The 11,916-nt window shown below is 39.6% G+C and overlaps 1 protein-coding gene across 1 annotated transcript; it reads left to right on the top strand.

Moving 5' to 3' along the window:
* Positions 1–3,870: 3,870 nt before the first annotated feature.
* LOC120864503 (olfactory receptor 2T3-like) lies at positions 3,871–4,926 on the top strand. The gene has a single exon (XM_040241573.1). It carries the CDS (start codon positions 3,871–3,873, stop codon positions 4,924–4,926), a length of 1,056 nt encoding a protein of 351 aa, XP_040097507.1.
* Positions 4,927–11,916: the final 6,990 nt, after the last annotated feature.

The following is an 11,916-nucleotide window of genomic DNA, read 5'->3' as shown; positions in this document are numbered from 1 at the left end:
GACTGGTTCAAATTTGGGGATGGAGTACACCAAAGCTGTATATTGTCACCCTGCTTATTTAACTTAGATGCAGAGTACATCATGCAAAATCCTGGGTTGGATGAATCACAAGCTGAAATCAAGATTGCTGGGTGAAATATCAATAATCTCAGATACGCAGATGATACCATCCTAATGGCAGAAATCGAAAAGGAACTAAAAAGCCTCTTAATGAGAGTGAAAGAGAAGAGTGAAAAAGCTGGTTTGAAACTCAACATTCAAAAAATTGATTATGGTAGTTTTTGGCATCTGGTCCCATCACTTCATGGCAAATAGACGGGCGGGGGGTGGGGGCGGGACACAGTGAAAACAGTGGCAGATTTTATTTTCTTTGGCTCCAAAATCACTGCAGACAATGGCATTTAAAAAGGTCCTGATGCTGTTAAAGATTAAAGGCAAATGGAGAAAGGGGTGGCAGAGGAAGAAATAGTTAGATAGCATCATCGACTCAATGGACACGAATTTGAGCAGACTCTGGGAAACAGGAGAAGACAGGGCAGCCTGACATGCTATAGCCCACTGTGTCACAAAACTTAGCAACTGAACAATAGCAATAAGCCTCCAGTGTATACTCAAGGTAAGAATAGATCATAAGACCTTGGAAATGTCTGTGAAACTATCACATCAGGAAAAGCTCCAAGAAATAATGCTTCCAACTTCACTTTTATTTTTGTAATTTGAATGAGATTCCTGTTCTTGTGAAGCTTTAACCTAGATCCACAAATTGAAGGTGTTTCTGTGATACATATTATGCAACCTTAGATAGGAGTAGATAATCACAAGGGGACAATAAAAGATCTTGAATACTGCTCTTGATACTGACCAGGTCACAGCCTGTGTTTCAACACATTATACCAAATCTATTATTCTTAATCTATGAAAACACATAACCTCACTTTGATAGTGACAACTTACTTTCTTTCAGGAATTTGTAATCTCAAAAATTTTCAATCAATTCTGGGTCAAGTTCTGTCTCAGATGTGTATGTTCTGCCTGATACTGACTTTCTAAAAATCAGAATTATTTTTACAAACAGAGAGTGAGAGAACATTCTAAACAAATATCAAATAGGAAAATGTGATTTGAAACTGGAAAACATACTGCTGAGCTTTAAAAAAAAAACTGCAATATTTTATGAAAAAGATTTGCTTTTTGATAGCTGTAGCACCTAAATGGCAAACATGTTCAATCCCCATTGAAGATTCCTTTTGGCTTGCCAGTCTTGTTAGTTTTTATGCTTATTCAACAATGCAAAGGACTAAACAACAGAAATTTCTCTCAATTCCCTCATGTGAAGAAACTGATGATGTAACTTTTATACTCTGCCTTCTGAATTTAAGCCTGATTGCCTGGCCTTGGAATGGTAAAAGCAGCTTCATTCAGCTTTTGTCTATCAGTTAGTTACTCTCTGGTACTGAAGTGACTTAGCAGCAGCAGCAGAGAAGATGAGGTGAAACAAAACGTATGTGTTTTAAATGCTGTGTTTGTCTTTTTGATGGAATGTGTTTTTTTAACATCTCTTCAGAACCCTTTAAAGGTACAAACAAAAAAGGAGCAAATATGTCTGGTTACAGTTATTAATCTCTTATGTAATTCTGACTTTCAATTTCATGAAATCCCAGATTTTTTTCACCCAAGTACATTACAATATACTTTGCTTCACATTTCCATGTGACTTAGTTACTATGTGATTTTTTTTTCTCTGCAAATTTCTCTAACCTGGTGTGTAGCAACTCTGATATTGATCAGACCCTAGTCAGTTATGGAGCTCCTAACCTTTCCATAAACTCTAACTTAACTCTATTCTTAATTTAATGATTTAGGACAATTGTGTCAGGCATGACTTCAGCAATTCAACCAGGATATTAAAAATGGAAATATTCAGGGAGAACAGTTATTAAGCAAACCTGCTGGTCTGTAGAGAGGGTTTCCCAGGTGGTGCTAGTGGTAAAGAAACCATCTGTCAATATAGGAGCTGTAAGAGATGCAGGTTTGATTCCTGGGTCAGGAAGATCCCCTGCAGGAGGGCATCTCAACCCACTCCAGTATTCTTGCCTGGAGAATCCCGTGGACAGAGGAGCCTGGTGAGCTGCAGTCCACAGAGTCACAAAGAATCAGACATGACTGAAGTGACTTAGCATGCATGCATGCAACTTACTAGTTTCCTGATTAAACTAAGATCCAAGATCAGTATATTGGGTTTTAAGGCTGTAGCTTTGTGTGTGGTACCCAACTGCTTCATATTGCTATATATGTTCCATACCATTTAACCTAATTCATTCATTCGTTAACCATACATATACATAGTGTGTGTGTGTGTGTGAAGTCACTCAGTCGTGTCCGACTCTTTGCGACCCCATGGACTGTAGCCCGCCAGACTCCTCTGTCCATGGGATTCTCCAGGCAAGAATACTGGAGTGGGTTGCCATTTCCTTCTCCAGGGGATCTTCCCAATCCAGGGATCGAACCTGGGTCTCCAGCATATACATAGAATACATAATAATTTTGGCACTGTTTTCAGGGAATAAACAGTTTTCAGGGAATTTCCATCAACAAAAGGAAAAATAATTATTTAATTATTTCAATAGTATAATTTCAATTAGAAAGATACTATTTAGGAAATCTATAGTTTTTGGTTTTGTGATTTCTTATAAAAATCATTTCTCTGTATGAAACATTAAATGCTTTAACCCTGCTTTGGTTATGAGAGCGACCAGGTAGAATGTTGCTGACCTCCTGTCTTACACCAACTATATACCCTGTGTCTTCCTCCCCTGCACACGATCTGCACCCTGAGTGACCTTCTCCTATCACCATATATGCACCCCAACTGCCATACTCCATTGTACTGTGGTTGGCAACTTGAATGCCATCTTGCCCTGCACATGCTCCGCACCCCAAATGTTCTTTTAACTGTGCAAGATCAACATCTCTCATGCTCTGCACCAGGTTTGCATCTCAAATGTCCTGTCCTGCACTGTCTGCACCCTGAGTGCCCTTCAGCCCAGTACAGTGTCAGCACATCATATTCTTGCCCCCCCTGTTCTGCACCAGATTACCAACCTTACTGCCCTCCCCACTGTAAAAGGCCTCACACTGAGTATCCTCTTGTCCTACATCAGACCTGCATCCCTTTTGCCATTCTGAACTATACAAAGTCGGTATACAAGTACCCTCTTATCTGTACAAGGTCTGCTCACCTTCTGCCCTCCTTCTCTGCCCTAGGTCTGCACCCTGAGCTGCAATCCACAGGCAGGCTGAACACTGTCTGTTTTGATGCCCCTGGTGGTCCTGCTTCTGGAGCTTCATTGAGAAAAGAAAGGTTGAATAAACTGAAATATTTTTAGCAATGAAAGGGTAGTTAATAGAGATGTATCGGGGGGAAAATATTTAAGATTACAAGTTTTCAGTGAACTTTGGTTATATTAGTATCATTAACAATATTAATGTTGACATTAGCATCATCTTTCTTCACTGATTCCTGCATGGCCTACTGTGTCCAAAAGTGGAGTGCGAGCATCTTAGATGACTTCATTTAACACTCACATTGTGTTACAGATTTAATCTGTGTTTCATACTTTAGCATTCTAATCATCCCATGCGATAAGCCCTTTTATATTTTCAGCTTAGGGAAAAAATAAATAAGATTTACTGACTGTAAACAATTTGTCTATTTGTAGAGTTGTCACCTCCCCAGGTTTGTTTCATAATCTATTCTAGACTTATGGCCAGTATGCAACCTGACCTCTTAGAGAACTTAGCTTTTAATTCTATATCAGTACAACTTCATATTTGAAAAAATAGTTCAAAGTACTTTTCTTATTGAAAAAAATGATTAAGAAATCATATGCATGTGAAATATCTGAAAACAATGACTCATTTATTCCTCAGATGAAAACTATAACCAAGACCACGTATTCAGAGAATCAAACTTCACAGAATCAAACGTTGAATACTGATTTCATCCTTGTGGGGCTCTTTGGTGAAACCAAACACGCCCTCCTCCTCTACACTGCGACCTTCATCTTCTTCCTGATGGCCCTAGCTGGGAACGCCCTCCTCATCATCCTCGTCCACCTGGAGCCCCGCCTGCACACCCCCATGTACTTCTTCATCAGCCAGCTCTCCCTCATGGACCTCATGTACATATCTGTGACTGTGCCCAAGATGCTCCTGGGCCAGGTGACAGGAGATCACACAATCTCTCCCTCAGGTTGTGGGGTCCAGATGTTCTTCTATCTGACGCTCGCTGGAGCTGAATTTTTTCTCCTGTCTGCCATGGCCTACGACCGATATGCTGCCATTTGCAGACCTCTCCATTATCCCCTGCTGATGAGCCAGAGGGTCTGTGAATGCCTGGTGTCTGGATGCTGGTTCCTAGGAATGGTGGATGGTTTGTTGCTCACACCCATCACTATGAGCTTCCCCTTTTGTCATTCCAGAAAAATCCTGAGTTTCTTCTGTGAGGCTCCAGCCTTGATGAAGCTCTCCTGCTCCGACATCTCCCTCTACAAGATGGTAATGTACCTGTGCTGTGTTCTTATGCTCCTCATCCCCACTGTGGTCATCTCAAGCTCATATGCCCTCATCCTGCACCTCATCCACAGAATGAGTTCATCAGAGAGCCGCAGGAAAGCCTTTGCCACCTGCTCCTCCCACATGATTGTAGTGCTGCTCTTCTTTGGTGCTGCAATTTACACCTACATGCTTCCTAGTTTCTACCACACAGCTGAGCAGGACATGATGGTGTCAGCCTTTTATACCATCATCACCCCTGTGCTGAACCCCCTCATTTACAGCCTCCGGAATAAGGATGTCACAGGGGCTCTGAGCAGCAGGATGCAGTCAGGGCTGAGCCTAAGGAAAGTTGTAAAGAGGAAAACCTGAGGATGACCATGTATTTTTCCCCTATATATATTATTCCTCCCCTCCCTATTTCCCCTCTCCTTTGTCACCTGTTTCCAGGGCTGCAAACACTGAGCCCAGTAATCACTTTCTTCTTTCTTATGCATGTGATATTTCTTCACCATATGATTTACCTATCATAATTTATCTCATTATATTCAATGTCTTTGTACTCCATTTGTCTGTGATATAATAGCTGTCATAAAGAAAACTGCACATAGTGCCTTTTTATCTGCTCTCATATCCCAAGTTTATTGATCATTTTAGTATGAGTTGTGTGACATTTTTAGCTTTCCCAAAACTTTTCAATTGCTTACATATATTGGTTTTTAGACAGGGAAAGAAAAACTTCTTAATCAAGTTACTTGTAAGACTAAGTGGCATAATATACACAGACAGCCCTAACACCTGCTCCAAACTGTGAGTTCTCTTTCTATCTCTATAAATCCTAGCCTCTTTTTTGCCTTCAGGGGGTGGAGGTGTGAGAAACAGTGTAGAACCATAAGGACCTCCAGCTAAATCTTAGATTTGCTACTAAGCAGCTCTGAGGAGCTGATTATGCCACCACTGCCTTATTTTCGCTCCACTAAAATAGAATTAGCAATATAAGCATCATCATGGAATTTGAATGTTAAGTGAATTTAGTTCATTGGCCCAGTCCAGGGCCTGACCCCTTGAAAGGTCTAGATAAATAGTTGCCCTTTTTTTTTTTTTTTTTTTTTTTACAGGGAGAGGGGTTCAGGATGGGGAACATGTGTATACCTGTGGCAGATTCATGTTGATGTATGGCAAAACCAATACAATATTGTAAAGTAATTAACCTCCAATCAGGCTTCCCTGGTGGCTCAGACGGTAAAGCGTCTGCCTACAATGTGGGAGACCCGGGTTCGATCCCTGGTTCAGGAAGATCCTCTGGAGAAGGAAATGGCAATCCACTCCAGCACTCTTGCCTGGAAAATCCCATGGACAAGAACCTGATGGGCCACAGACCATGGGGATGCAAAGAGTCGGACACAACTGAGCGACTTCATTTCATTTAACCTCCAATTAAAATAAATAAATTTATATTAAAAATTTTTTAATTCAATAAAAAATGTGATACACAGAAAAAAAAAAATGTTGCCCTTTCTAAGGTGTGACAGAATCAAGATGACTTTGCCCATGACTCTGCCTCTGTGTGTCTGTTCCACATCTTCATGTATAAGAGGGAGTCAGTGCAGATTCTCTGTCACCTGAGAGGAGCTCGTGAGCTGTCTGCTGAATTAAACTACAGCATTTCTGGTATTTTTTTCATCTTCCAATTGGGCAGTTTCTTGGAAGTATTTGATTAAATTGTAAAACTATATTACATTTGTGTCAAGTCACAAATGTATAATTTTCAAATATCATTTGATGTAAATGATGTAATGCCATTCTGTCAAACTCTCTGAAAAGCAGCTGTTCCTAGATTCTTGAATCATTTAATCACTTATTATATCTTGATGGATTACCTTCTATATTGCACATAGTCTGCAATTTCTGAGAGATACAACAGTGGCCAGAACACAAACCCTTACTTCAAGGAGTTTATTTGTTAGTGGAGAGAGAGCTGTGTAGACATGAGCTCCCAGTCACAAGAACTATGAGATGACTGCACCCAGAAAGCCCTGCAGCATCTAGATGGGAAGCCCAGATTTGAGGGGTTATCCTAAACTAAAGATCAGATACATGTAAAGAGACAAAAGAACATTTCAAAGAGAGGACCAGCAAATGAACAGACATGAGTATTAAAAAGGCAGTGGAGATATCAGGAAACTATAAAAACCAAATTAAGCATAGATTTACACTGAAATGAAAAGGGAGCATGTAAAAATATATATTTTATATATTAAATTAAATTTAACATATTAAATTAAATATACTAAATACATTAAAATAAGTTAAATTCACTCTGTATAAAATATGAAATATCTTTTAACTTATCTTGTCATCATCCAATTACCAATTAATCTAAATTTAGAGTAAACAGCATATAATGCATTATCAGTTCAATTCAGTTGCTCAGTCATTTCCGACTCTTTGCAACCCTGTGGACTGCAACATGTCAAGCCTCCATGTCCATCATTAAATCCCAGAGTTTATCCACACTCATGTGCCTTGAGTCAGTGATGCCATCCAATCATCTCGACCTTTGTCATCCCTTTCTTCTCCCACCTTCAATCTTTCCCAGCATCAGGGTCTTTTCAAATGACCCAATTCTTTGCATCAGGTGGCCAAAGTACTGGAGTTTCAGCTTCAGCATCAGTCCTTCCAATGAATATTCAGGTCTGATTTCCTTTAGGATGGACTGGTTTGATCTCCTTGCAGTCCAAGGGACTCTCAAGAGTCTTCTTGAATGCCACAGTTCAAAAGCATCAGTTCTTTGGTGCTCAGCTTTCTTTATCGTCCAAGTCTCACATCCATACATGACTACTAGAAAAACCATAGCTTTGACTAGATGGACCTTTGTTAGCAACGTAATGCCTCTGCTTTTTAATATGCTGTCTAGGTTGATCATAACTTTTCTTCCAAGGAGCAAGCGTCTTTTAATTTCATAACTGCAGTCAACATCTGCAGTGATTTTGGAGCCCAAAAAATAAAATCTCTCACTGTTTCCACATCTATTTCTCATGAAGTGATGGGACCAGATGCCATAATCTAAGTTTTCTGGATGTTGGGCTTTAAGCCAACTTTTTCACTCTCCTCTTTCACTTTCATCAAGAGGCTCTTTAGTTCTTCTTTGCTTTCTGCCGTAAGGGTGGTGTCATCTGCATACCTGAGGTTATTGATATTTCTCACAGCAATCTTGATTCCAATTTGTGCTTCATCCAGCCCAGTGTTTTTCATGATGTACTCTGCATAGAAGTTAAATAAGCAAGGTGGCACTATACAGCCTTGGCATACACCTGTCCCGATTCGGAACCAGTCTATTGTTCCATGTCCAGTTCTAACTGTTGCTTCCTGACCTGCATATAGGTTTCTCAAGAGGCAGATTAGATGGTCTGGTATTTCCATCTCTTGAAGAATTTTCCACAGTTTGCTGTGGTCCACACAGTCAAAGGCTTTGGCATAGTCAATAAAGCAGAAATAGATGTTTTTCTGGAACTCTCTTGCTTTTTCCATGATCCAGCGGATGTCGGCAATTTGATCTCTGGTTCCTCTGCCTTTTCTAAAACCAGCTTGAACATCTGGAAGTTCACCGTTAATGTACTGTTGAAGCCTGGCTTGGAGAATTTTGATCATTACTTTACGAGCATGTGAGATGAGTACAATTGTGTGGTAGTCTGAACATTCTTTGGCATTGCCTTTCTCTGGGATTGGAATGAACTGAACTTTTCCAGTCCTGTGGCCACTGCTGAGTATTCCAAATTTGCTGGCATACTGAGTTCAGCACTTTCACAGCATCATCTTTTAGGATTTGAAGTAGCTCAACTGGAATTCCATCACCTCCACTAGCTTTGTTCATAGTGATGCTTCCTAAGACTCACTTGACTTCACATTCCAGATGTCTGGCTCTAGGTGAGTGATCACGCCATCATGATTATCTGGGTAGTGAGGATCTTTTTTGTATAGTTCTTCTGTGTATTCTTGCCACCTCTCCTCAATATCTTCTGCTTCTGTTAGGTCCATACCATTTCTGTCCTTTATTGAGCCCATCTTTGCATGAACTGTTCCCTTGGTATCTCTAATTTTCTTGAAGAGATCTCTAGACTTTCCCATTCTATTGTTTTCCTCTATTTCTTTGCACTGATCACTGAGGAAGGCTTTCTTATCTCTCCTTGCTATTTTTTGGAACTCTGCATTCAGATGGGTATATCTACTTTTCTCATTTGCCTTTTGCTTCTCTTCTATTCACAGCTATTTTGTAAGGCCTTCTCAGACAACCATTTTGCCTTTTTGCATTTCTTTTCTTTGGGGATGGTCTTGATCCCTGCCTCCTGTACAATATCATGAACTTCCATCCATAGTTCACCAGGCATTCTATCAGATCTAATCCCTTGAATCTATTTGTCACTTCCACTGTATAATCATAAGGGATTTGACTTGAGTCATATTGAATGGTCAAGTACTTTTCCCTACTTTCTTCAACTTAAGTCTGAATTTGGCAGTAAGGACTTCATGGTCTGTGCCACAGTCAGCTCCCAGTCTTGTTTTTGCTGACTGTATGGAACTTCTCCATCTTTGGCTGCCAAGAATATAATCAGTCTGATTTCAGTATTGACCATCTGTCAATGTCCACATGTAGAGTCTTCTCTTGTGTTGTTGGAAGAGGGTGTTTGCTATGACCAGTGCGTTCTTGGCAAAACTCTATTAGACTTTGCCCTGCTTCATTCTGTACTCCAAGGCCAAATTTCCCTGTTACTCCAGGTATTTCTTGACTCCCCACTCTTGCATTCCAGTTCTAATGAATTGTATATAATTCATTAATATAAAATTAAATATATGTGCTAGTATATCAATTTTACAATATTTGTTCTAATATTAGAGTTTTGGAAATTGTAAAAGGCAAGGATAGAAGTAAACATACCTAATGGTATGTGGAGAATGGAAAGTGGTTTTCCATTCTCAAGGAAGAGAAATGGAAATTAATTCTCAATTTAATAAAGAACAATTTGAAAAATTTCTGAATTATTTTCTTAAAAATTTTTCACCTTCAGTATTTCCAGCTGCCACTTAATTGATATGTAGTACATTACATTCAAAAACTATAGCAAAATATTCTCCTGTCATCTTCTATATTCTTCTAATCAATTCATTCTTCCAAAATATAAAATTGTATTGTGAAAATTAACATTGCAAAAAAGTGTTTTGGTTTAAAGGTTATACTTTATGAAATGTATGTAAAGCTACCACAAAGTACCCATCCTCCACATATATAAGGAAAACTTCCCTCATGCCTGAAGTCTCTATATCTGTTTATCCAACACCCTTATTGCCTGAAAGGCAGCCACTGTCCTCAATTTTATTTAAAAAATAGACTTGTGGTCTATTAATGTATACCTAACAACATTAATTGATTTTATTTATATATGGATGGATTATTTTCTTTATCAGTTCAGTTCAGTCTCTCAGTCATGTCCAACTCTTTGCGACCCCATGGACTGCAGCACACTAGGCTTCCCTGTCCATCACAAACTCCTGGGGCTTGCTCAAACTCGTGTCCACTAAGTCAGTGATGCTATCCAACCATCTCATCCTCTGTCGTCCCTTTCTCCTCCTGTCTTCGATCTTTCCCAGCATCACGGTCTTTTCCATTGAGTCAGCTCTTTGCATCAGGTGGCCAAAGTATTGGAGCTTCAGTTTCAGCATTAGTCCTTCCAATGAGTATTTAGTATTGATTTCCTTTAGATGTGACTGTTTTGATCTCCTTGCAACCCAAGGAACTCTCGAGTTTCTCCAACACCACAGTTCAAAAGCATCAATTCTTCAGCACTCAGCTTTTTTTATGGTCCAACTCTCACATCCATACATAACTACTGGAAAAATGATAGCTTTGGCTAAATGGACCTTTGTTGGCAAAGTGATGTCTCTGCTTTTTAATATGTCATCTAGGTTAGTCATAGCTCTTGTTCCAAGGAGCAAGCATCTTTTCATTTCATGGCTGCAGTCACCATCTGCAGTGACTTTGGAGCCCAAGAAAATAAACTCTGTCATTGTTTTTATTGTTTCTCAAACTATTTGCCATGAAGTGATAAGACTGGATGCCATGAAGTGATAAGACTGGATGCCATGAGCTTCATTTTTTGAGTACTGAGTTTTAAGCCAGCTTTTTCACTCTCCTCTTTCACTTTAATCAAGAAGCTCTTTAGTTCCTCTTCACTTTCTGCCATAAGGGTGGTGTCATCTGCATTTCTGAGGTTACTGATATTTCTCCCAGCAATCTTGATTCTAGCTTGTGCTTCATCCAGTCTGGCATTTTGCATAATGTGCTCTGCATATAAGTTAAATGGGCTGGATGAAGTACAAGCTGGAATCAAGACTGCCAGGAGACATATCAATAACCTCAGATATGTGGATGACACCACCCTTATGGCAGAAAGGGAAGAACTAAAGAGCCCTTGATGAAAGTGAAGGAGAAGAGTGAAAAAGTTAGCTTAAAACTCAACATTCAAAAAACTAAGATCATGGCATCTGGTCCCATCACTTCATGGTAAATAGATGGGGAAAAAATGGAAATGGTGGCATATTTTATTTTCTTGTGCTCCAAAATCACTGTGGATGGTGAGTGCAGCCATGAAATTAAAAGACACTTGCTCCTTGGAAAAAAAGCTATGACAATCCTAGACATTGTATTAAAAAAAGAGACATCACTTTGCCAACAAAGCTCTGTATAGTCAAAACTTTGGTTTTTCCAGTAGCCATGTGCAGATGTGAGAGTTGGACCATTAAGAAGGCTGAATTTTTTTTGCTATTTTTTATCTCTCCATTTTAATGGAGAGAATATCGGAATAGACGTTTTTGCAAAGCAGACACTCAGATGGCCATTAGGCATAAGACAAGATGTTTAACATTACTAGTGATCAGGAATATACAAATCAAAACCAGAATAAAATATCACCACAAATCTGTTAGAATGACTATTATCAAAAAGATAACATGTATGGATATGAGAATTGGACCATAAAGAAAGCTGAGTGCTGAAGAATTGATGCTTTTGAACTGTAGCATTGGAGAAGACTCTTGAGAGTCCCTTGGACTGTAAGATCCAACCAGTCCATTCTGAAGGAAATCAGTCCTGAATATTCATTGGAAGGACTGACGCTGAAGCTGAAACCAATACTTTGGCCACCTGATGTGAAGAACTGAGTCATTTTAAAAGACCTTGATGCTGGGAAAGATTGAAGGCAGGAGAAGGGGATTTCAGACGATAAGATGGTTGGATGGCATCACCAACTCAATGGACATGAGTGTAAACAAGCTCTGGGAGTTGGTGATGGACAGGAAAGCCTGATG

This window comes from Oryx dammah, unplaced genomic scaffold (genome assembly GCF_014754425.2).
Source record: "Oryx dammah isolate SB20612 unplaced genomic scaffold, SCBI_Odam_1.1 HiC_scaffold_5, whole genome shotgun sequence".
Lineage (NCBI taxonomy): Eukaryota > Metazoa > Chordata > Mammalia > Artiodactyla > Bovidae > Oryx > Oryx dammah.
This window is presented reverse-complemented; position numbering and strand designations above follow the sequence as displayed.